General features: G+C 58.9%; 1 protein-coding gene across 1 annotated transcript in view; it reads right to left on the bottom strand.

Moving 5' to 3' along the window:
* Window positions 1–3,787: 3,787 nt before the first annotated feature.
* HS6ST1 (heparan sulfate 6-O-sulfotransferase 1) overlaps window positions 3,788–25,833 on the bottom strand; it is a 39,277-nt gene continuing 17,231 nt past the window's right edge. The window contains exon 2 of the mRNA XM_057746852.1: window positions 3,788–4,904. Within this exon, the coding sequence (XP_057602835.1) occupies window positions 4,196–4,904 (709 nt within the window). The 3' untranslated portion in view covers window positions 3,788–4,195. The remainder of the gene's footprint in view (window positions 4,905–25,833) is intronic.

Below are 25,833 nucleotides of genomic sequence, written 5' to 3' on the forward strand. Positions count from 1 at the left end.
CTGTGTCTGCCTCCCCCTCTGCCTCTCCCTTATAGGAGAGGAAGGTCTGGTGACCAGGAAGAGGCCACTGCCGCCCCTTGGCATGGCCGTGGTCCCAGCTGTGACTGTCTCCTGGGTTTCTGCCCTGCCCTTCCTCCTCTCTGCAGGCATGGGTGGGGAGGAAGCCTGGGCCACTGTGCGTCCCAATCTTTCTCCCATATACACAAGGCAGGAGTATCCAGGTGAGGACTGTGGGAAGGGGAGGAAGAGGAGATGCCTCAGGCTTAGGGGTCTGAACCCAGCCTTTCCAGTCTTGCGTGTGACAGTGCCCGCTGGGGAAAGTGCAGGGGCTGGTACACAGGGCCCCTGGCCCTACACCGTCCAGCAACAGCCGGCCCCACCTCCAAGCACAACGCCTCCATTTCTATGAAGAAAAAGCAGTGAGGCCAGTGATCACATCAGGACCCAGAAATTGAGCAAGGGCCTCCCTCCCTGTCCCGTGGGACAGAGAACTAAAATTCATCAGTGCTGACAGCCAGAGAACCACCTCCTCTGCGCAGCATGTATCCCCAAAACCTTTAACTGAATCTGATGGTTAGAAAACAGACATATGCAGACCTTAAAGGAGACAACTGGCCTATATTAAAATGTCAGCACTAAGGAAGATGAAAAAAAGGGGCGGGTGGGACTCTGCCCAGCTAGACACAGTAGAGGCGTGACAGCTGAGGCCTGCAAGGGTCACAAAAACATTGTGAAGACAGTGTGGGGACAACTGGAAAACTTGGATGAGGACTGTACATCAGCTAATATTTTACTTAAATTTTAGGAATATGATTTTGTGTGTGTGTGTGTGTGTGTGTCGGAATGTCATTCTGAGGAGGTATATGCTGAAATATTTTGAGGTATTCTGGGGACTGTAACTTATTTTCAAATGTTTCGTAAAAACATGCATGTCCGTGTGAATGCGTGTGACGCGTGTGCACAGAGACAAAGTGAGTAGGTGTGCAGGATAATAACACGTGACACAATGTTAATCCAGGCGAATCTCAGCTAAGGGTTGATGGTGTCCATGAACTACTCTTTCAACCTGTCATCTGCAATCTTTCAAAATTAAAAGTTAAGGGGAAGGAGGTACTGAGAGTAAGCACATGGTGTCTGCATGGCTCTCGGCCTTCTCTTTCAGCTCATCTTTTCAAGTCCTATAATTAGTAATTGATAAGTTATTCTTCTTTTCCACACAGCTTGTGGGGTTTTAGTTCCCCAACCAGGGACTGAACCCGGGCCCTTAGCAGTGAGAGTGCAGAGTCCTAACCACTGGACCATCAGGGAATTCCCTTATTCTTTGCAGTGATGATGGTCACATCTCTTACTTTCACAAAGCAAGGCTTAGTGACACAGTGTGTTAACTCCTCTCTTACTGGGCCGCCTGCCCCTGAGGGAAGCCTGTCTGCTCCTGTGTGATACCTGGGATCACAGATGCTCGTTTCGAAAATCAAACCGGGACAGCGCCACGCCAGGCGGGCTGCTATGTAACCGCAGACCACACACACCAGTGCTCCTTTTCAGGGTTTATTTCATCTGCTAACATTCATCTTGACCTAGACAAAAACAATTAGATGATTATGACTTGCGTTTCCATCATCAACTCATCTTTTTGTATGAGTCACCAAAAGGTTTCTTCTCAACATTTTTTTTTAATAAGAAGCTATAAATAAATAAAGCTTTAAACGCTCCTGGGTTCAAGTTAAACACTTCCAGTTCCCCAAAAGTTCACAGACTCATTGTTCAGACAGTTCTCTTGTCCCTAACTCCTCCTCCTCCGAGAGGACGTTGCAGGCCTGGGGGTGGGGTGGGGGCGTTCGCTCCCTGTGTATCTGCTTCTGTCCCTTAGCCCTGGGAAGAGCCCTGGGGAGGCCACCCCTTCCCTGGAGCCCCGGCCCGTGGCATTGGAGGAGATGCCGCAGGCACACGGAGCCTTCACCTCAAAGCAGGTGTCCTGAGCGGGCAGTGCTGGACGGGAGACCCAAGTGGCTGAGGGGCGCTGCCAGCTGGGGCTGCCACTGGCACCCCCACCTGGGTGCTGGCTGGAGCTGGGACCTCCTTCCAGATGCAGCGGGGACACCAAGACGACCGTCTGACTTGGGACAATGGGCCATAAGTTAAAACATTCCATTATGTACAAAACACATCCTGCACTCAGACCCACACACTCAGGAGCCCACCTTGAGGAGGGCCACTGGCCAGGTGCCCGGGGGCTCAGGCAGAACAGGGCTGAGCTGGCCACCCAGTGGGAGGCCACGGCAAGCCCCCAGCGCCACAGGTGCTTGTGCAAGACCCCGGAGCTCTCCGAATGTGTCCCACCCTCCTCCCTGGAGCACACCCGCCCCAAATGAGTATCAGGGCAGACCCCCGCGCTGACCTTCACATCCCTTTAAAAGAGCCACTGAACCCCCTGGGCGGTCACCTCCTCAGCACGGTGTGTCCACTCCGGGGGGCGGTCCTGGGCCGCTCTGGCCTGCTGACCGCTCTAGCCTCGGACTGCAAGACGAAGCGGCCAGCGCAAGGAGCAAGCAGACTTGTCTGGGCAGCCACCTCACGGGACGACACCCTAACTTCTCTGGTGCTACGGAAGGGTCTCTGCTCCCATGCCCTCACCCCACAGCAGGCCAGCGGGGGTGGCCGAGGGGACCCTGCGGCGCGGAACCCCAGGGCCCCCGCCAGCCTCCTCAAGTCAGGCCTGCAGCCTCCAGGCCCGCGTGCCTCCTCTGCTAGGGAGATGGTGCCCATCCACCTCGAGTGTGGGGCCCCCACTCGGCTCCCCAGAACCAGGTCTCAGGCCGCACGTGTGTGTGGGGGTGCGCATCCAGAAGTGGCCCTGGCCCGCCCAACTCCAGCACAGGAGGGACGGGCATAAGTGACCTTGGCCCGCCCAACTCGAGCACAGGAGGGAAGGGCATGGGGCAAGTGTCTGCAATGGACTGCGCATGGCTTCTCCGATCTGCAGGGCCGTGGGAGCAGGCCTGACCAGCTGGTGGGGGCCAGGCACAGGGAAATACTGGGGAGAGCCAGGGTGGGGGGGCCGTGTACCTGGGTACTAGGGAGCCACCCAGAGCCGTTCCTCCCGACCCTAGTTGAGAATCTGAAAGCCCGAGCACCCCTTCCTGGCCGTCCTGAACCACCACGGCCCTGAAATATGGCTCGTGGGCAGTGGCTGTGGTCTGCAGCATCCCAGCCAACGGAGGCGTGACGGAACTTCATACGCGGGGTTGTGGGGGCCATGCGGTCTAAATAAACGTCCAAGTGATGGGCCTGGGGCTAGGGGCAGCCTACTAACAAAGCCCAGAGGGTCAGAAAAGAGAACGGGGGCAGGGAGAGCTCTCGATTTCTGTCCCCCTCCCTGTCTGAGCTGGTCTGGCTGGGTGGTCTCCTCCGACACAGGTGGCGGCATTCTCAGCCACGGCCTTCCTGCTCCTGGGATGCCCTCTGCCCATGCAAGGGGGCAGTGCAGGTGGGGCCCATCTCCCCGCAGCTCCCCTCAGCCTGGGGACTGAGGAAAATGGGCTGGGGGGCCCCAGGTGATGAGCTCTGATCTCCTGACCCAAAGCATGAAGCCACACTATGGGTTTTGACCTTGCACCAGCGAGGGGAGTGGGCTTCCCAGGGGCTGGCCTAGAGTCTTCTTGGCTTTAGATGTGGTGGGGAAGACGGATGAGCTGGGAACTCCATTTCTGAGGCTACCTCCTTGGGTCGCCATGTCCCCATGCAGGCCCTGGGGCCAGGGGTGGGGGTCCCTGGAGGCTGAGGGGCTGCTGGGTGGCGGAAGGGCATGTGCCTGGTGGGCGTGGCCACACACCTGGCCTGGCAGGTCCACCCTTCGCTGCACTGGCTTTTTCTAGTCTTCAAACCTGCGGCTGTTGTGACTGTGAGGTGGGGGCTGGGACAGTGGGGATGCCCCTGCTCCCAGCCCCGCAGGCCTGGTGGGGTGTCCTCCGAGCAGCCTTTCCTCTGACCTAGTGGGTTCCCACGTTGATTTCTCAGTCCCCTGCCCGGGAGGGTGGGAAGAGCCGACCCACCCAGCCCACCCCTTCCCCTCCCTCGACCGCTCAGGACACATCTGCCTCTTGGCAAGCAGATGGGGGTCCTCCTCCCACAGAGCTCAGGGGGCTGGTGTGTGTCGGTCAGTCTGTCTGGTCCCACCTCCCCCTGCCGGCCTCCACTACCACTTCTCGATGATGTGGCTCATGTAGTCCTCGGTGGGCACGCGGCCCGGCTCCTCGGCGTCCCCCCGCGGCGGCGCCTCCTTGGCCCGGTGCAGCAGGCGCTCCTCGCGGCTGCGGAGGCGCTGCTGCCTGCGCTCCAGCTGCCGCTTGTACTGGTAGCGCTGCTGGAAGAGGTCCCTGGCGTAGTCGTAGAGCTGCATGTCCAGGTCGTTAAGCTCCTCGATGCGCCGGATGGTGTCCTCACCCACCTCCACGCCGCCTGCCCGCGTGCTGTTGTACTGCATGAAGGGCCGGATGAACTTGAGGTTGAACGTCCGCTCGAACAGGTACTGCGTCTTGCGCTGGAACTCGGTCAGGCCGAAGAAGGCCATGCCCCGCAGGTTCTTCTTGGCGCTGTCCAGCAGCAGCTGGGCCCGCTTGCCCTCGGGGATGAAGGACAGGTTGTAGCAGCCCACCAGGCTCAGGTCAGCCAGCATGCGCACCTGGCGGTTGTTGGCCAGGTTGTAGGGGCAGTCCATGAACTCCTGCAGCGTGCAGCCCGACCAGTCCGTGCCCTCGTAGCAGGGCGGCAGCTCCTCGGGCGTGGGAGTGCGCCCGTCGCACATGTGCAGCGATGTCTTCCACGTGGCCCCCCGCTGCACGTGCCGCCACTCACTCAGGTAGCGGGACACAGGGTCTCGCAGCAAGGTGATGTAATAGAACTTCCTGCAATGAGACGAGGAGGGGGAGGTGAGGCTGGGGCGCCAGGTTGGGGTGGGACACGCGGGACCATTTGGGGGTGAGGGAGGGGAGAGGCTGTAGCCCCGAGCCTGACTGCTCTGCTCTGCGTCTACACTACGGGACCCCAAGGGAGTCACGTGACCTCTGAGGCCAGCCATCACATCTCAGTTCTCCAAGCAGCCACTGCTGAATGAGAAAACTAGGTGAGATGTGAGGTAGCCTGCAAAGGTCACAGGCCACCACCACGATGCGGAGTGTGACCGTCACAGCGCCCTGCAGGGCTCAGCCCTGGTGCCCTCTGGAACCCTGGCCCAGGGTCTCCTTGGGGCCTTCCCCCCAGCTCCAGGTGTGCCCTCCTGCCTGTTCACACCCTGGGAGGGACAACCTGACTTTGCCGTGCAGGGGGGCAGAGCAGGGGGGTCCCTGAGCCCACGCCGCCTGGAACCAGCCGTTTAAAGAGCTGTTCACAGTGGCAGGCTTGGTGCCACCCAAGGGGCCCCTCAGAAGTCACTCACAGTCCCAGGCTACACGGCAGGCCTGGGTCAGAGCCTCCCACTGGGCCCAGTCCACCCCAGGCTCCTGCAGAGGTCCAGTGGGGGAGGGGCCCCAGGAGACCACCCAGGCCAGGACCCCTGGGTGAGTCATAACGACACAGACTCCCAGGAACTGTTCCAACCCCCATGGAGTCGGGCACAGATGCCACCGCCCCTCACTGTATGCAAGGGGTGTCCGTACCACGGGAGCGCTGACTCAGGGCTCTGCCCCCAGGATGACTGAGTCCCTGCAGGGTGTGCTGCCACGACTGGCCCCGGTGTCAGGAACTGTGACAGGCCTGGTGGGTGTGCGTTGTTCTAGGGGGTTCTGCGGGTCTTCTCGGAGGCCGCTCCTCCACTGACTAGCAGGGTGGCTGCCTGTGCAGGTGGGCAGGTCCCAGGCCAAGCAGGACCAGGGCCTGGGGCGCGCAGCCTAGAATGTCCTTGAAAGTGGGCAGCAGGAGCCCACTAGGCCCCACACCACTCCTGGAGGGATCCATGCCCTTCCCCTGGCCCTCGCCTGAGGGCAACATGGAAGCTGCACCCGCACGGCCCTCTGGGAGAGCCACGGGGCACAAGGCACCCTGCAGGGTCCGGCAGTGCCCCGATCTGACCACATGTCCCAGGGGGCAAGGGTGAAGGTGGCGGGGTACCACCGGGGGGCCCCAGACTAAGGGGGGCACATCCAGAAAACCACAGGCATGGCAGATGGGGGTGGGGTGGGGGGGCTTGGGGAGGGAGTTCACAGGGAGGAGAGAGCAGGATGGGGCGGGCATCCTGACTCCCGGCCCCTCCCCAAAGCCTGGGTTCTCCTGTCTGCCCCGTCAGCTCCCACGTGCCCCGCCCCAGCCCAGGCACGGACCGTGTGCGCCTGGCCTCTGCAGGCAGCTCATGTTCCAGCCCCTGTGGGAGGGGGTAGGGGGTGCTGCCCTGAAGCTAGCCCCCTCCCCCAGCTCCCGGGGAACGTGCTTCGGTGGCTCTGGCTGCCCTTGAGCAAGGAACAAAGGCCCACCTGTGTCCTCCCAGCTCCGCTCTGACCACTGGGAACCCCCATCTTGCCAGCTCCCGCACAAGATACCCCTGGGCCTTGGCACAAGCTGTGTCCTCCTCCCTTTACTTCATCGGATGACTCTGACTCAAACCCTAGCCTCAGCCAGTGCCGCCTCCCAGGGAAGCCTCCTGCTGCAGACACAGCTCCTTCCTGGGCTTCTGTCACAGCCATAACTTTACACGGATTTCTCAGCTCACCCTGGGGTGGGGGTGGGGGGGGTGCGGCGGGGAGCTGGCTCCTGTGTGTTCTAAGCAGGGCCATGGCGCCTTCCTGGGCACAAGACTGGAAGGCGCCAGAGGGTCCAAGACAGAAAACACAAAGGCGGGCCCCTCAAGCAGCACCTTCACCTCCAGGGGAGGGAATCAAGCCCTGAGAGGTTAGGAAGCTGCCTGGAGGCCCCCAGTGGCTTCAGCACGGGGATGACGCAGGCAGCCAGGCTACTCTCTGCAGACCCTGGTTAGTTGGACTGGGGCTGGTGACAAAGCCCTTAAATGTGGCCAGGAGGAGAAGGTCCGTTCATCCCAGCACCAGCCTTCTAGAGACCCTGACCACGACAACTGCTTCTAAACAGGCCACCACAGACAGGCAGACAGAGCAACAGACACAGGGACACAGCTAGAAACACGTGTGGACAAATGCAGTGCTGTGTGCAGGACGCTGGCACACACCGTGTCCACTGCTGTGCCTAGCCGGGTCCCTCATCCTGCCCTCGTCCTTCCCCCAACCCCGTGTGGACACGGGCCAGCGTGGTGGATTCTCCTGGACACAGGAAACCACAGTACGACCTGTCAACGGACAGAGATTTGTCTACGTGGCCCCACCAAAGCCACCTGGGGTTCAAGCTGGTTGCACGGTGACCTCTGGGGGCAAGGACACGCTGTGCACGGGGGGCACCAGCGCCTGCGTCCCTGCAGGTCTCTGCAGGCACTTTGGCCTGGGGTCCGGCGTCTGCGCTTGCAACCACCCTGCTACAAGGGGCAGGCGTGGAGGAGCCCAGCTGCCCCCAGACCCTCACGGATCTCGACGCATCCTTGAGAGGCGGACGGGGCCACTAGCCCTCCCGTGGTGTGCTGAAGCCAAAGCTGACCGAGCCCCCGAGGGCTCGTGCTGACCCCCAGGACTCCCTGTGTACCACATGGGTGCTGAGCGGGGTGGCCTCGCTCCTCGCTGCGTCCCTGGATGCTGGCTGGCGGGACAGGAGCAGGGGCTCGCCCACGGCGTGGTGACTGGGGCTGGGGGGTTGTTAGGATGCGGCACGCTTCATCTTCGCTCAGGATGTTGCCAGGCCCTGGGCCCCTCATTCTGTCCTCCTGACACAGCCTGTGTTGGAGACAAAGGGTCCGGGCAGACCCTGGAGCCTGCGTGTGGGGCCAGCGGCCCCTGGTGACTGCCCGGCCCCGACCCTGCTCCTGCCTGGACGGTGCGGGAGCTGCTGTGCGCGCTCGCCCTGTGTCCTGTCGGCCCCCTCAGGAGCGCACGCGCCTGACCCCCACTCCACCTCCCCGTCCACCCCGGCCCGCGCTCGCTCTGCCGCCACAGGCCTGCTCCCTGGCCAGCCTCTGTCCAGCACCCCCGCTCCCGTCTCCCTCGCCCGTCATGTAGCTGTTTACGTTCTGGTTTACCGGCTACTGAAGGGGGAGCGAGGGCACTGATCGAACGTGAGCAGAGGGTAGGTGAGGCGTGAGGCAGAAGACCCCCAGCCGACCTACCCCCCCACATCCAGGCAGCTCCCTGCCCAGGACGAGGCTGGATGTGTGTTCTCTGGAGGCGCTCACGGCTCAGAGACACGAGAAACTGGGCAGGGGGCCAAACAACAGTCTGCACATTCAGAGGGGACCCGGCCCCTGCCCTCAAGTGCCCAGGCTAAGCTAACCCCTGCCCCAGCTGCACCCCAGAGGAAACTCCAGGGTCTCTGCCCCAGAACGAAGTTCCCCCTGCACTCACATCTGGGACCCCACAAACAGGCAGCCTTCTGCCTCTCACCCTCCAGCAGGATCTGCCCATCCAGGCCATCCAAGTGCTGACCACCAAGGATTCCATAAGAGGGGAGAGAGGGCAAAGGGGAAGAGATGATGAAACAGTGAGACATCGAGCACACAGTTCGTTCAGAGTGAACCGGCTCGCCTACTGCCCAGCAGATGAATGGATTACAGAGATGACCCATGAAACATGTGGACAGCAAACCAGAACATGTAAAGAGGGCTGGCTGTCAGAACAGGACTCGACTTCTCTACAGAACACCGTACGCCCAGAATCAATGGAGCAATGGCTTCAAAATGCTGACGGGAAATGACCAACTGGATCTCATGCCCAGCCAGGATATCAACCAAGCGTGAGGGGAGAGGAGAGACACTTCACATCTGTGAAGGCTTGGGAAATTTATTTTCTGTGAATCCTGCTTTAGGAAGATCCTGGAGTATGTATCACATTTAATAAAGGAGAGAAAAAAAAAAAAAGCGTGGGAGACAGGAGCTCGAACCCAGGAGAGGTCCTGAATGTCTACTGGGCATCCCGCTGGGCCCGTCAGGAGCAGAGGGACAGGGGTTCCAGAAAAAGGGGCATGGACAGATTACCTGACACAACACAGCACTTATGGAAAAAAACCAAATGGTAGGTACATGACATATCTCTGGAGTCAGCTGGAAAAAATTAAGTCTATGAAGATGGAAAACAAAGCAAGTAAAAGGTAGGGCAATCACTAATTCCAGGAAAAACGAAAAGTTACATAAAAAAGGAAATGAGGTATACTACTAGGCTCAGAAGAAAACACTGGTTTTAGAGACATCATGGTATAAATAGTGGTTACTGATGTGACACAAACTTGAGCTTTAACTCTCCTTGGAGGACGGGCTGGGTGTGGGGAAGAATAAGGGCATAAGAACACGTCATCTGCCAGAACAGAAGGTACACAGATAACATTTAAATCAATCAAGAAATAGCACTATACACGACTTAGAAATATGTAAGGTAAATACATGAAGACTACCAAAAAGAGCTGCAGAGGTTCTTTCTGGGGAAGCGGGAAAGGAAAAGCAGATCCGTTGGTTTTTATCATAAACCTCTTGGAACTCTCTGTCTTTAAGCATGTGTGAATTCTTGTAACTAAAGACACTAAAACAATGAGGAAACTGGCTAAAAAAAACATGCAGAGACGCTCCCCTTCATTAGTCATTGAGGAAACAGCACACTCAGCCACGTGATACCCACTGGAGTGGCAAGACAGAAGTGGGGCAATGTCAACTTTCGACAAATGCTTACTGGGGACAGCTGTTGTGGAGTGACTTCACAGGAAGGCTGAAGGCGCACACACACACACACACACACTCACTCTGTGACCCTCACACTCACCCCACTGAGTCCTCTCCTAGACATACGAGGGTGAGCCAAAAATTACCCACATTCCAGTTATATTAAAACTTCTGTTGGCTGCACTGTCTTATCAGCACTTTCCGTTCAAGGTTACTGTCTCCCCAGTCACTGCTGTGCACGTGTGAACGTGTTACATCAGCTCATTTGTAACTGTGGTGTGATCAAAAATGGATGCCCCACTTGTGATTTGCATGAAAGAAGAGCAGTGTGCAGTGATTTGCTTTTTGTGGTCTGAGGGTGTACCTGGTGCCGTTTCTTATTGAAGACTTTGTGCACAGTATGGGGAAAGTGTTTTGTCACAAAGAAGTGTGTATGAATGGATAGAGAAGTTCAAGGAAGGTCGCCCAAGTGTTAGCCATCAAGAAAGAGCCGGACGCCTGTCCATGTCCATGGCTGATGACAACATTGAGTGTACACGTGAAATGATTCTATTGAATAGACGAGTGACACTGGATTATGTGGCAAATCATTTGCAAATCAGCCATGGCTCTGCCTACGAAATAATCCAGGACAGACTTAGGTTTCAAAAAGTTTGCGCTGAAGCCTAAACTTCGGATTAAACGCAGAGGCCTGCTATCCATGGGCGCTGTGATCTTGCACTGACAATGCACATCCGCACACTTCTGCCCACACTGTCGACACTCTGCAAGAACTTCATTTTGAGGTGTTAAAGCATCATCCCTATAGTCCTGATCTCGCTCCATCGGACTTTCACCTGTCTGGTCCCCTGAAAGCAGCCCTACGAGGACGAAGATTCACTTCTGATGAAGAAGTGAAGATAGCGGAGCATTTGTGGCTCGCAGCTCAGCCTAAAACATTTTTTTAATGAGGGAATATGAAAGCTTGTTGACAGATGGATTAAGTGTATTGAAAAGCAAGGAGATTATGTTGAAAAATGATGTATGTGTCTTTTCTAAAAGTTAATTAAAATAAATTCTACAGCCAGAGTGCAGATAGTTTTTGACTCACCCTCGTATACACTGAAAATAGTCAAAAGAAAAAGGTGATGAGGTGATACATAGGAACGTTCAAGTCAGAGCTTAGCGTCAGCGTACTGGGGAGGCGGGGATGGCGCCAGTTCACAGTGGCTTCCACGGCACTGATCACGTCTTTCTGCTTAAGCCAGGCAGCGAGGGTGCAGGTGTTCATCTTTGTGCTTTAATCCTTATGTACACGCACGCGACTTCTTTTGTGTTTCCCAAACACTCTGTGATAAGGGAAGCAGCCTTGCAGGTGAACCAGTATTCTTGCCAAACCCGGAGTCTCAGTTTCTCAAAGTGTACTGGTTTCCCCTCCCACCTCTGGGCCAGCCAGTCCCAGGTGTCTGCAGCTCTTCCCTCAACCCCCTCCCCTCAGGGAGAGGCTCCACGGGGGAGGGGCGGACCCCTTGTGGGCATCACCTCTGGGGCCTGTGAGGGTGGCCAGTCTTCTGGGTCAGTCGGGGCCGCCCCGTGGCTTGTGAACTAACTGCACGATTATGAGCCAACTGCTCCTGCCTCCGGGAAGGAACCACAGGTCCTCTGGAGCTGGAGCTCCAGGCTGGTGGCCGGCTTCCCACCCAGGAGGGCCTTGGGTGCAAACAGGGCCAGCAAACAGTGCGCTCCACCCACTGGGGCTCCCCTTCCCTGCTGCCAATCCCAACGCAGGAGACCAGGGACCTGGTTTAGTGACTTGCCTGGCAAATTATGCTCTTTCAGGGTGGGAAGCTTCTGGCACCTTCTGCAAGCAGAGCCCTAACCCGTGTCCTGGCCTAAGTGAGAGCCTACTGCACCCTGACCTCCAGAGCAGGTCTCTGTGGAGCACGGCTGCCTGCTACATCCTAGGATAGGCCCGGGGAGCGGCACAGAGCACACCCCAGCCCAGACTGTCCTGCCTGTGGGTCAGGGACTGGATTCACAGCACTGTCACCTGAGCAGGGGCCATAGGAGGGATGACAAGGAGACCCCACAGCTCTTCCTCTGGCACGTCCACCACTGGCTGCTCACCACCAGCTGCCAGTGCCCCACATGGGCCACTGCTGGTGGCAGGATGTGTGGCGTGAGGCCGTCCCTCTGTGGCTGTGTGCACGACCATTTGGGCCGCCACCATGCGCCATCCCTCTCCCCAGGGTCTTCGTCCCTCCCTCTCACCCCGATGGGCTGGGAGCTCTCGGAAGGCAGGCCTATGTACCGGGGCCATCACAGTGCCCTGCCTGGCTCAGAGACAGCCCACAGCACCCAGGGCTGCAGAGGTAGGAGAGACGCTGAGCTGGCTCCTCTGCTGTCCCTTGGGGTCTGGGCAGGGGCCACAGGACTGTGTCCCGTGCCCAGATTCGGCTGGGGGTGTACCCAGGGCCTGTGCAGCCCACCCAGGATAAGGAGCACAGGGAGGGGGCCTCCCATTCAGTCCCTCTGCCTCCAACACCAAAGCTGCCTACAGAACTCAGTGGGCCAGGGGCTGTCCCCCGGGAACTGGGAGGACCCACAGCGGGAATGACTGCAGCTGGGTGGGGGGGAAGCAGGGTGAGGGAGGCGGAAGCCTGGGACCCTGCCCTGGCACTCCATGAATGCGCACCAGAGGACAGGAACCAGCAATGCCTCCAGGGCCCTGAAGACGGCACAGATGGCCACGGCCACCAGGCTTGCAACATGCCAGGCACAGCACGAGACCCAGGCACTTCTCCCCTTTCACAGAGGATGAACTCAGGCTCAGAGGTGGACAGGGCTCTGGGCTGGAGGGGCAGAACCAACAAGAGAGGCAGGAGGTGATGAATGGCACTGCTCACCAACCGGTCAGGAAGGCTTCTCAGTGACGGCGGGGACACAGCCCTTCGTGACTTGAGAAGGGGGCAGTGCAGGCTTGAGGCACAGGCGGGGCCAGACAGAGAAGGGTCTTATTCATTTACAGGAAAACAAGCTCGGATGGGAAATGGCACAGAGTGCAAAATTCACATGGATTTCAAAGACAGAACACAGGACTTCAAAGAAACTTCATGCTGTGAAACAATTCTGGCCTGCACGGCCTGCACCCATTCCCGAGAGCCCACACATGAACTGCCCGCGTCATGCTTCCTTGCATTTAATTACACTCCGTTTAATGCTTTCTGCGACCTTGGCTGTTCTGACATTTTTGTGCGCCCTGGTTCGCTGCATCCCACAATCATGTAAGCCCCTGTGGACAAGGAGTGTGTTTTGTTCTTGGGCGCAGACACTGGTGTCAGGGATTGGTCAGCTCTGAAGTTTTAAGAGTCTGAGTTCTTACGGAACCAGCAGCCTGGGAGCCCTGTTCTATTGATGACAAACACACAGACGGCCTCTGGGAAAACTGCAAGGTGCAGCTTTGCGCTCCTTCCTTGGAAGGTGACAGCTGAAAGGTGGCTGAGTGGCAGGGGCTGGGGCTGGAGGGCCTGCTCTGCTGCAGGGCTGGGATCAGGGAGAGGGCCCTTCTCACTGTCCTCAGAAGCCTCGCTCCCTCCTGTGCCCTGCTGTGGGCAGCAGGAAAGTCGGAGCCCACAGTCCCGACTGGGAGGTCCACTCTGTGTCACTGACTTTATCAATGATGAGGAAACCAGGCTTGCAGAGGTGGGTGGTTGATGTAAAGCTCTGAAGCAGAAACTGCCCCTCCCCTCCCACAGGTCACACCGGTGGCCGGAGGGGCTTCGTCTTCTCAAACCCCACACCTGACCCTCTTCCTGGGAGCCCGGAGCCCAAAGCTGGGGTGGGTACACAATTCTGTGGCTGGATCAGTAATTACACCTCCAGAAAGGAGACTGCTCTAGAGAAGGGCTGAGACGTGGCGAGGCTGCTGCAGAATGTTGGCAGCGTGTTGGCTGTCCTGGGAGACGTGGATGCAGAGGTCAATGTCACACACACACACACACATACACACACACACACACACACACACAGCAGACGGTCCCGTAGCCAAGGGCACAGATGCTCACAGGGTGCTCTTGCTCACAAGGCTGCTGGTGCAGAGAAGGGCCTGTGCCCCCCTGTGTGGTGACACCTGCGCCCCGTGACACCCACCCAGGACGGGAAGGCACTATTAAGCAGCTCTCAGGATGGTGAAACTGGGGATTTTCCCCAACATTTTATTACGAAAAATTCCAAACTTAAAGTTCAGTGAACACTCATGTACCCCAGTGGATGATTTTAACATTTTCTTCTTTATATACTTCTGTATTGACTGCAGTGAACACACGTCATTTAAATAACTGACTCGAGTAATAAAGGCTGTAAAGCATCCCTGTTGCCTGGGTGTAAAGAGGCCATCAGAAAGGGCCAGCTTTGCAAGCTCTGGGCTCACGTGTGCTCCGTGATAGGACGCCAGTTACCCCTTCTCCTCCCAGGCTGTGGGCTCTGAGAGCTGGGCTTTTGTGAGCAAGGTTCTAACTTATGGGAACAAACTCAGACCCTGAAATAAAGGTGGATTCTTCTACCAGCGCTAACAGAGCTGTAGCTCCCTGATTGCGGGTGAGGACACTTATTATTTAGGATTAGAATTACCACCTCTATTTTTTTTTTTTAAAGAAATAGTGTTGTATTACTTCCGGATATATAGCCACTGAAAAAAAAATTAATGCCATGGGGGACTGGCTTCACTGCTACTTTCTCCCCCAGGATGAGCTTTGGGGTCCCAGAGCAGCAAGGGAAACTCTGTGAAGGGCACCTGAGGCCCCCCCCCCCATCCTAACTGTGTACCGTGGTCTCCCAGGGCCCAGGAGTCCCTTCAGGAGGGCAAAGCCCACACCATTAAGCCAGGATCCAGGTGGTTAATTTCTTAAAAACCATACTGAGAGGTCTCTGGAAGTTTAGAGGGAGGACGCTGGGGAGAGCTTGCCAGGAGGCCCGCTCAGGCACGCAGGAGCCTCCCAAAGCCTTGCTCTGAGGACTGTCCCACCCAGGGCCCAGGGAGCACCCCAGGGCGGGGGTGCCGGCTCCGCACCAAGGTCTGGGTCCCCTTCCCAGCAAGAAAAGGACAACCTTCAGGAGCTCATGGCGTGAACCACCTTGGTCATTAGGTCACTGAGCTGAGCCCTCGTCGGCACTGTGTGCTCCTGACCTCGGCCCAGGTGCCCCCCAGAGCTCACGGCCTGGCAGCACCCGCTGGCCCCGATGGTCCCCTGGCCTTGGAAAGTGCTGTACATGGGTCAGGCCAGCTCTGTGTAGCATGGTTTGCGTCGTAAAACAATGCAGCACAGAATGTAGATGCGGGATTTGGTGCCTTAGAAAGAACCCGCACCTGATCTAGCTCTGACTCCCCGGGCGGCGCCTGGACGCAGCTGAGCGCCCTGTGGGGGCGGGCGGTCTCCTCCGCCTCCCGTCGCAGGATGCGGCCGGAGGCACAGCTCCCCAGGGCAGGGCCCGGCAGCTGTCAGCTGTGTCCCCTCCCTCTCCTCACCACAGCTGAGCAGTGAGCGGTGCGGGCCCGAGCTAGAGAAGCTGGTGGGAGGAGAGGGGGTCGGAGGCTGGACAAGAGTGGACCAGCTGACGGAATGGTCAGCCTCTCCCGGCTCCGGCCGGCACGCGCCTTCCGCACTGGAGCACGGCGCCCCTCCCAGGTGCCTGCAGGGGAAACCCCGATCGGGACGTGCTGGGCTGGCAGCGCAGGCTGGGAAGCCCCTCTCCAGATGCGGGGAGCAGGTGCCGGCCTGAGGCCGCCCGTCCGGGGCACCATGTCCGCGGAGCAGCTGTGAACACCCAGCTGTTATTTTTGTCGATTGACGGACGCTGCTTTCCCAAATACCCGGGTTGGGAGGGCAGCCCTGCAGCATCCGTGGTCAGGTGCTGTGTGCATGTAGGCAGGCCCGTTCCTGCCCTCCTGCCAGAGCCCCTGCGCCCCAGACAGGCAGAGCCTAAAGCTGACACAACCCTTGGCAGAACCAGAATGGAGGCCCCGGGGCGGACACAGGCCCCTCACTGGTCATCCCAGCTGGATGGGTGGGGAGGAGAAGGACGGCCCAAGGCCACCTGGGCACGGCAGCCCTGTCATCCATCTCCAGCAGAGGGCACACCTGGAGGCACGTGGCCTCCACAGGTTGGTGCCCGGCTGGGCTCACAACTCTGCTTTCTGCTCCACCCACCTCCAGCAAGGGCAGGAGGCTCTCCTTGGCTCACCCGGAGAGCTGAATTCTGACAGATAGTGGGGAGAGAGTCCAGCTGTAGGGAGTGGCACTCACGTGCGCTCCCAGGTGATTCCACAGGCTTAGGAAACAGCATGGAAATCCCCGAGGAGGAAGCAGCAGCCCAGGAAGCGTCTTATAGCCAGGTGTGGCTGTGTGACTAAGCCTGGCCATCAGGACATCCTTAGAGACACCTCCCCCATGTTCTCCTCCTGCTGGCTGGAACGTGGATGTGACTGCAGAGCGCCAGCAGTCGTCTTGGACCATGAGGCAGAAGGCTTGCTTTCTGGGGATGGATGGTAGGGCAAGAGAAAGAGCCTGGGTTTCTGGTGCTTCCTGTGGCTGCACCACCCACTGGCCTGACTACTATGCTGGGCTCCTTTTCAAAGAGGCAGGAAAAAACTGCCACCCTATCTTGGTCTCTGAATCTAACTCATCTATTCTAGGGTCAATGCACAAAGGGCCCAGGCATGATTAGAGGTGAGGCCAGCCAGGTCCGGAGCAAGGTCTGGGGTATCAGAGGTTCAGTAATAACTCAATTAATTAATTTAGTGAACCCTCAATGCTTTACCCTGGTCATCCTGGACACTCCCAGACCCCCTAAAGGAAGGAAATATTCCGATTTTGCAGATGAGAAAACTGAGGTCCAGAGAGGTGAAATAGCAAACCTGGCCACGGAGCTGGCTGGTGCCAGTGCTGGGGTTGGAGCTCAGACCTCCGCACCCTGTAACTGCCTGGTGAGAACTGGTCATCTGCTGAGCCACAGGCCCCAGAAGGCACATGAACACATCACCTGGCAAGTTTGGCCCCGGCCACCTGCTGACCACTTGCCAAACAACAGTCAGGAGTGGTGGTATTTTTAACTAAACTATGTACACAATTTATGACCCATTTCCTCTAAACTACCATGAGTTAATTCAGAGTCAGAGTGGGCTGCATAAAGAAAAAAACACATCCAGACCTGCAGTGAGGACAAACCAGCCCTGAGCCGAACCACTTTATCCAGCAGCTGTGACCGTCCTCCTGACGGCTGCCCCGGGAGCAGAAGAGCCGACGTCCCGGACTTTTGCCCAGCCCTGGACGTGGGCACCTTTGCTGTGCACGTGGGTGGGCCTCCTGGACAGGTTCTCCTCTGGTCGCAGCCCCACTCCAGCCCGGCCTCCTGCGAGCTGATGACACCGCTGCAGGCCAGACCTGGGGGGAGGGCCTGACTCCCTGCAGGAGGGGCCCCGTGTCCCTGCCAGGGCAGGAGCGGCAGGGCTGAGCGCGAGGCTGCCGTGAGCCCCCACCCACCTCAACGCCTTCGTGGTCCTGCCCCTGCACCCTCGCACCCCAACCCCAGGGGGAAGCCTGTGTGCCCAGGGGCTCCCAGTTGAAGGAGAGGGGCCTGGCTGGAGGCCTAAGTGTGCCCAGGTTGTGCGTGGGCCCCCAGCTCCAGACGCAGGCCTCTCTGACCCCCTGCTTCTAGGGCCTCCGGGATTCTGCGTCTGGAGGGGTGGACAATGGCCCCAGCACGCAGCGGGTCCCCTGCCCCCAGGGCTGGTCTGTACAAGCCATCGGGAGGGGGCCGTCAGAGGTGCGTGGGGGTGCCAGCAGCACCCAGAAATGGAGTGGGTGAGGGGAGCTGTCTGACCCGGGCTGCAGGATCTGGCGACGGGACCTTCCAGCAAGGCCCCAACAGCAGAAGGCCCCTCCGCAGGCACGCCCCCGCCAGGCTAAATCCTTCCTGGAGGTTCCTGCACTGGCTCCCTACCCACGTGGGTGCTCTGGCTGCCAACTCCTGCCCAGTGCTGGCTCTGAGGGGCGCTGCTGGGGGCTGAGAGCCCCCGCCCCTTGCCCGGGCCAGCACGGACACACAGGCGCTGTCTGTCCCGAAACAGCTGTCCCAGTCAGCAGGCTGAGCAGCAGGGCAAGGACATAGGAACTCTGCATCCTGTTGCTGTGATGTGAGGCTCCCTCACAGAGTGGGCGGGTCAAGAGTCAGACTCTGCCAGCCCCCTGCCCCGCCCCCTCCCGTGTGGCCGGGGAGAGGCACAGGCCCCTCTGAGCCTGTTACTGCCTCCTGCACCTCCCAGGCTCCTGCAAGGATCTGGTGAGAGGACACGTGTGAAAGAGCCTTATAGCCCAGGCGATCCGCAAAGGTGAGGAACTCGCAGCCCGGGCAGGTACAGAGGCTGCGAGCTGGGTGACCGCATCTCTCTGCCTCCGGGACCAGCACCCTGTCGGGGACCCCACGGGCCCCTCCCCTTAGACGTCTCCTTTTCTCTGTCCCAGAAGTGCCTGCCAATGTGCAGGACCGACGCAGCCCTGCCCTCCTGCAGCATCCGAAGGGCTGGACGCCTGGATGAACGCGCGTCAGGAGGTCGGGGGCCTGATGCCAGGTCAGGGTCAGGCCGGGCCTCTAAGGTGTGACATCTGACCTGAGATCTGCAGGACAGGGAGGAGCAGGCCTGGCAGAGGGCTGGGCGTGGGGGTGTAGCATTCCTGAAGAACCCCCAGAGGACTGGCAGGCCTAGGCGAGGGCAGGTACACCACGGGCGCAGACTAGTTCATCGAGGTGCACAGGCCAGTGAGAAGCGGAAAGGAGCTTGTGGAGTCAGCAAGGAAAGGACATCGCTATCAAACAATGGGAAAAAAGGAAATTTCCGTCCTTGTTTCAAAATTCCAAGTTGTCGGAAAGATATGTACGAAGGAAAACAAGCCTTCCTAGTTGAGGCTTAGGGAACACCTTGGCAGTCCCCTTCCTCTTCCCTCACATCACCTAGACGTCTATGGGCGGGTGAAAATCTTCCCTCCATTTATAAACAAGGTTAGCAAAGTTTCAGGGAAACAGAGCAGGCTACCTCAGCGCCTGGCTCTGCGGCACAGAGAATCCCAGGCACTGCCAATCAGGCGGGGGATGGCAAGAGGGTCCCCAAGGCAGGGGGCCCTCTGATGGCATTCCAGGGGCCTGTAGCCACACCTCCACCTTGAGGCAAGTGGCCAGGAAGCGGGACCCCACGTCTGTGGGAAGGTTGAGCTTTTTCTCCCCAGCCCCCTGACCTTCATGAGTCCACTGGATCCCCAGGAGACCCATGGGGTGGGGTGGGGGTGCGTGACAACCCCCAGGCCAACACGCACTGCGGGGAGCTGTGCAGGCTGCAGCCCTGGGCACGCACAGAGGGGAGGAAAGGCCCAAAGCCAGAACTGGGTACCATGAGGGGCAGAGCTGGCCAGATGTGGCTGCAGACTGGCCCCCCGTGTGTCTGCCCTCCTGGCTCCAGCCTGTGTGCCTCTTACTCTCCATCCTCGACCAGGGGTGATCCCCCTGCAAGAACCTCTCAGTAGACACGTCCAGCACTGGGTGCTTGGGTGCCCTGCCCATGAAGGCGCAGGTGAGGCCACCGTCCTGGATGCATGCAGGGACAGATCCTGCTGTGCCCCGCTGGGAGGCCTCCCAGAGCACTGACGCCAGGCCCCTGACCACCCCTCCTGGTAGGTGACCAGAAAGGCCGTGGCTGCTGGGGCTTCCGGAAGCCCTGCCCAGTGTCAGGGCCACAGGAGGATATGTTGGCAACGTCCTCTCCGCGGAGGCCATGCTTCCTCTCCACCTATCCAAGCACAGGCCTTTCCAGAGACGTCCCCTCCAATGAGCAAAGGACTGACTGATGGCTTCCTGGGAGCTTGTCTGCTGTCCCCAAAGCCACCCCGGCGAGGATTAACCTCAGCCTCGAACTCTCGACGGAGCGTCAGAAGCAGTGCTCCGTGCAGAAGGGAGCCTCCCTCCACCCCCCGACTCCACCAGGCTCCCGCCTGGCTCCCGGGCAGCTGGGTGCGGCTCGGAAGGTGACCCAGCCTGGTGCCTGTGGGGCCCCACGGGGCTGCTGTTCACATTTCGTGCCCACCCACCTGGTGCTTTCTGGCTTCTGACACGGGTGGGGAGACTTCACTTCCACCTGAACACACACGCTCCCACCTCGGGGTAAAGGGAAGGTGACCGAGCCCTGCTCCTTCCTTGGGCGGAGCCGTGCGCTCACTGACTCGGCCTGAGACCTGCCTTCAGAGCCTTCATCTCACTCTTTCTGCATCCAGGCCTTCCTTGGCCCCCTCGGCCCCCACGTCCTCCAGGCCTGTAACTGCAGACCTGCCGGGGCCCAAGGACGACGACACGGAGTGCGGCCGGGGGCAGCGGCACACACGCCCGGCTTCACCTGCTCCCGCCACCCACCAAGCAACCCAGCCTCCGGGTCTCTGTGCCAGGGACATATCCTGCAGCAGCCGAGGCCCAGCACAGGAGGCCCAGCACAGGCACAGCTCAGCGGACACGGTCCCTGCCAGGTCACAAACAGCTCAGGGAACTTGATGCCTCCACCCGGTGACTCCACGTGACAGGGACAGCCCTTCTGGGGACTCTGCAATGACACAGGAGCACACCTGCACACACGTGATGAGTGACAGCACCACACCAAAGCTCCTGTCACAACTTGACACCAGCTCTGGAAAACACATAAACTGGGCACAGAGGAAAGACAGGGCAGAAACACACTACCCGCTGAACGTGCAGGGGGCTTGTCCCCAGGCCTGGAGCTCCAGGCAACTTTTTCTTCTGCTCTCAATTTTTTGTATTTTTCCGACGTTATATAACCAAGCATGTATTTCAAAACAAACAGACAAAGAGATTAAAGGCCTTTCGTGGACCCGACCTAACTTGATTTTTGCACTGGAGGTACAGAGTCAGAGTCCTGGAAGGCCCTGGGCCTCCCCTGGGGCTGCGCAGGGTCCCCAGAGCCACAAGACCACCAGTTATCTGCCTGTATGAGGGTCAGGAGGGCCAGAGCTGGTCTGGGGACCACTGGGGGCATCCCTGGTACTCCCTCCAGGCTCAGCCTGCTGACCCCACAGCTGGTGGCTGGCTCCACGCCCCACAACAGCCCCGCTCCTGGGCGAATGCTCCCGGTTCCCTCCCTCACGGCTGTACGGAGGCTCTGAACAGAGAGGAGGGGGCTACCGCATGCCCCCAGCTCCGGGCACACACATCCTCTCGCACAAGCACAGGGTGGCCTGGGGCCGATGGCCTCACATGCTCTTTGAATGGACACTATTTTTGCCCAGACACAGAAAATCAGAGCCTAAATAGCGCACTCCAGACAGAAGCCATGTGATGCCCAAACTGACTGCAGTCTCCCGCTTTCTCCCATCCTGTGGTCCCTGTACTCCCAGAGGGGCAACCACCCCATGAGCTGGGAGGGCAGTCACCTCGGCAGTGACCCTTGGTCCTGGCGGCCAGAGAAATGGACCTTTACAGAACCAGGAACCCCAGGCCACCACAGGGTCCTCTCCACCAAGTGCTTCTGTGGTTGGCAGGGGTGGGGGGCTAGTTGGCCTCACTCGCTTTATTCGTAGGACCTCCGGGGTGGGCACCACTGTCAGATGCCTTCTGCAGTTGGGCAAACGGAGGCTCAGAAGATCCTCGGCTAAAGTCTCTCAGTTATCGGGGCGTCCACACCTGGTGTGTGTGTCTGCGCTGTCTGATGCAGGGTCTCTAGGAGCAGCTGGGGCAGGACACACCTGGCACGGGGCTCCCTACCTGCCATGCGCTTGGCCACTTAGCTGCTGTGTGGCCCTGACAGGTAACCCAAGGAATGTCTCTGCATCTGTTTCTTCATTGCACAATACAGACACCACGCCCCCCGCACGAGGGGGGCCGTCTTGGGGACCCCCAGGCCAGCTAGAGGGAAGGAGAGAGGGCCACGAGAGAAGGAAACAGCTAGAATGAACTCACCTGCTCTCGCCAGCCATGGGTGGGGGCACCAGGAGAACATGCGAGAGAGAGAGAGAGAAAGAGAGAAAAGCTGTCAGTCAAATATAAAAATCACAAGCAGCCTCATAAGCTTTAAACGAAAAAAAAAAAAAAAAAAGAAATCAAAGCAGTAGTTAGAAATCTTCCTACAAGTTTTCAAGTACTGAGGAATGCCTGTAGCCTACTTTCACACAGTTCCACCAAAAAGCAACAAGCCAAAAGCAAGCACACACACACGCAAGTACACATACACACAGACACGTAGAGAAGGAGACAGCACACACCCACAGGCACGTGTGCCAAAATGACAGACGGTAACAAGCAGTGTGTCGAGGTGAAAGGTCTAAAGCTTTACTACTATTTCAACTACTCTGTAGGTCTGACATTTTTCAAAATAAAAAGTGGGGGAACAATTCCTACAAAGAACATTTCTACCAAATTTTAAAAGAACAGGTTATCCAACTTTATGCAAACTCTTCCAGATAACAGCAAAGAAATGCACACCCCTAACCTCCAACTCATTCTATGAGGCCAACAAAATCAGACAAACACATGAAAAGAAAGAAAAATCACAGCTCTTTTCATTCTCAATATAGACGTAAAAAACTGCAAAAATCTGATCAAATCAAATCCAGTAGAGCATATAAAAGATATGATACTATGACCAAGTCAGGTAATCCCAGGTATGCAAGGATGGTTTAATACAAGAACATCCATATACGTGACTCATTACATCAACAGATTACAGATGTCAACAGATGCATAAAGTGTGTTTACTAAAATTAAATAATTACTCATGATTAGAAGAGAATTCCCCCAGCCTGATAAAGTATCTGAAAGAACCTAGAACCAACATGGTCCTCATGGGGAAGAGTCAGACGCATTTCCTCTAAGAAAAGGAATGGGGCAGACATGCCCACTCCCCTGGCTGTGACTCTCTGCTCTCGCGATAAAATGACAAGAAGGAGCCTGTCTGTCCACCTCGTCTCTGCTGAGCACCTGTGTGCGGGCTCAGGGCTGCTTCGCACATCCAGTGCTCTCTGCTGGGTCCTGGAGTGCTCCACGGTTAAGGGTCTGGGTTGCTCTTTGAGGGCTGAGCCCCTGAGGGTTCTGGGGCTTTGGGGCAGCCATGCAACTGGAGCAGCAGCGGCCTCATCAGTCTGTATCCTCCCTGCACCGAGCCTCATGGGGCCTGGGCCTTGGGCAGGGAGGGCCCCAGGCCCCAGGTGAGCTCAGCAGGTGCGTCAGCCACAGTGCCCGCTTCCGAGTGAGCTCAGTGGGCTGGCTTCCGGCCCCCTAAGGGAGAACCCCTGGCTGCATGATCCGGGGTCTCTAGAGGCTGATGCCCCATCTGGAGCAAGTGGACTGAGAGAGCGCACATGGTGGCAGGATGCGGCCTAAGCCTCTCCAAGCCTGTTTCCTGTTTCCTTGCTGCCTTCATCAGCTGGCCCCTTCTCCGTCTGCGGGAGGTGTGTGCGCGCGCTCAGGAAACAGAGGAGGCCTCTGGACAGACCCGGAGGGGAACAGCCCCTGCGAGGATGAGTTCTAACAGCTCTGCCCTGAGTGCAAAAGGCCCTGGGCCCCGGCGCCTGCGCAGCTTAATCTGATTTGGCCGAGGGGCCCATGGGTGTGTTCAAGCAGGACTGTGCCTCCCAGGAAACGGTTCTCGGCCCTCCCTTTCCTTCGTCCAAGTCCCTCCTGGCTCAGGATCACCCAAATGTACACTTCTCCCTTGGCCCACCTGGGCAAACCCCTGCCGATCTCCACGATGCCAGGGTGGCCGTGGGGAGAGGGTCTGGCCCAGGAGAAGGCCCCTGCATGCCTGGCAGAGGAGCCTGGGCCTGTCTGGGGAGGAGAGAGCCTGCTGGGGGAGGCTGCACTGTGCAGTGGTGAGCAGAAAGGGCTGGACAGGAAGAGCTGGGGCAGGAGGACAGGAAGAGCTGGGGCAGGGGGCCCAGGCCCTGTCACTGCCACAAGGACCAGCTTGGGTGACAGGGCTGAGACCTGAGAGGGGCTGTCCCCAGCCACTCACGCCGGTCCTTCCACGTAGCCCAAGCTCAGCAGGACACTCGTTCGTTCGGACGGGATCCTGGCCTGTCTAGCACCGCATGCTCAGGTCCAGCATCTGAGGCAGGGACACCCACACCACGTGCAGACAAGGAGGCAGCGGGCTCAGGCCCCGGCCAGCCTAGACACAGAAACACCCAGGGGTCGAGCCTTGTACGAAAGGGAAAAGTGCGTTTGGTGCCCAGGAGCTCAGGGACCTGCTTCCCGAGAGAAACCAGCTAAAAGTGCCCATCAACAGGGCTCTTTGGGCCTGGTGATGGGAGAGGACAGGGGAGGAGGCCAGCATCCGGTCTAGCATCCTATCCTTGGGGCATCCAGACAGTCTAATCGGAACTCCGGCTATGATGCCAAAGTGAACGGGTAGCGGCAGCACGTCAGGCCAGAGCTGTCCTGGCTGTGGGCACGGAGCGGAGGCCCGGGCTGTCCTGCAGCGGTGCAGCTGGCGCTCAGGTGGGGACAGTGGCGCCCTGAAGCAGAGGGAGCAGCGTCCGAGGAAGTGAGTGGGGCCCCAGATTCGGGGTGCTCCCAGGGCTGCAGGCCGGGGCACGAGGTGTGACTCACTGGGCACACAGGGGCAGGCGGGGTGCAATCAGCTGACAGGCTCCAGCTGGAAAACACGGACTGACTCACACGGGAGGCTGCCTGAGACACAGGAGACCCCGAAAAAGGCCGTGCACGGGGCTGCAGCCGGGCCTCCGCCTGGCCACACCAACTCTGGGAGCCCTTCAAGTTATCTGGAGACAAAGGCCCTTTTCAGGACCCAGGTCCCTGTGCTACAGGAGCCCACTCAGCCCCCAGCACCACCTGGGAGCAAGGGCTGACAGATCAAGGGCGGACTCCACACCTGCGGCGACCAGGTGTGGCTGACAGCTGCCCTCTGTGTGCCAGAACCCCTGGGGAGGGGCTCCCTTAGGGATCTGAGTCTGGGCTGGCCCCCCTCCTGTCTGGCCCCGTGCGTCTCGCCCCCCCGTGACACTGCCTGCCCCTCCCCCCACCAACTCTTGATCCCACTCCTGCTGCCACCCTGGGTGCATCCAAACCCAAGCCTGGGGTGCTTTGCGTGGCTGCGGGCCCCTAAGCTGTGCACAGCCTGGACGTTTCCATCTCAGGGGCCCTGGCAGAGCTGCTCCCCTGCTCAGTGACCCTCCATGCTGTATTCTCCTGCCCCAACAGCCAAGCCCTCTGTGTGTGCAGCGGGGCCCCCACGTGGACCGGAAACCCCAATGCCCACATGCACACCTACCTCCTTGCCAAGGAGCACTGCTCCCAGTCCTGTTTCAGGGAACCTCCCTTTCCTCTCCTTTTCCCCCTCAAACCGTCCCCACCCTGGCCCACCTCTCAGCCATGGCGTGGCACACAATATGGGGCTTTTTACCTCCGCTGGCCTGTCTCCCACCAGCCCGGCCCATCTGCCCACGTCCCCAGGGCCAGCACGGGGCCTGGGCAGAGCGAGGACTCAGAGAACGACTCGGGCTCTGAGGCCAGGAGCAGAACTGACCAGGGAGCACGCTCCTCACTCCTTGAGACCCTGAGCAAACGCAGTCAGTGGGGGTAGCCTAGGCCAACACAGCCTGCCCATCGGGCAACTTCCCGGCACAGAGCAGAGCGGTCAGGAGAGCAGCTTCTGGACTTCCCAGAAACCGAGGCTCCCCCACCCCTAGAGAGGAGGGACCCTCCAGGTTGAAGGAGAAGCAGCAGCAAACCACGGGCCCCAAGAGACCTGGGGCTGGACTCTGCTGGCTGAGGCCACTCCTCAGGGTGTGTGCAGCCCGCACGGAGAAGCAGGGTGGGCCTGGGCGTGGATGGTACCCCCAGGACCAGAAGAGAAAGGTGCTGCAAGATGGGGTCTGCATGCATCCTGAAGGGCAGGCCAAAGCCCGCTGCACGGCCTCCCGGCAGTCACACCTTCTGTACCCCAGGGCCGATCCTGCCTGGGGCTCTGGGGTGAGGATACACAAGCTTGCCAGGCCCCAGGAGGGCTCAGAAGTGGGGACACACACGTCTAAAACGTC

The sequence above is a fragment of the Hippopotamus amphibius genome, chromosome 8 (assembly GCF_030028045.1).
Source record: "Hippopotamus amphibius kiboko isolate mHipAmp2 chromosome 8, mHipAmp2.hap2, whole genome shotgun sequence".
In the NCBI taxonomy this organism is placed as follows: domain Eukaryota; kingdom Metazoa; phylum Chordata; class Mammalia; order Artiodactyla; family Hippopotamidae; genus Hippopotamus; species Hippopotamus amphibius.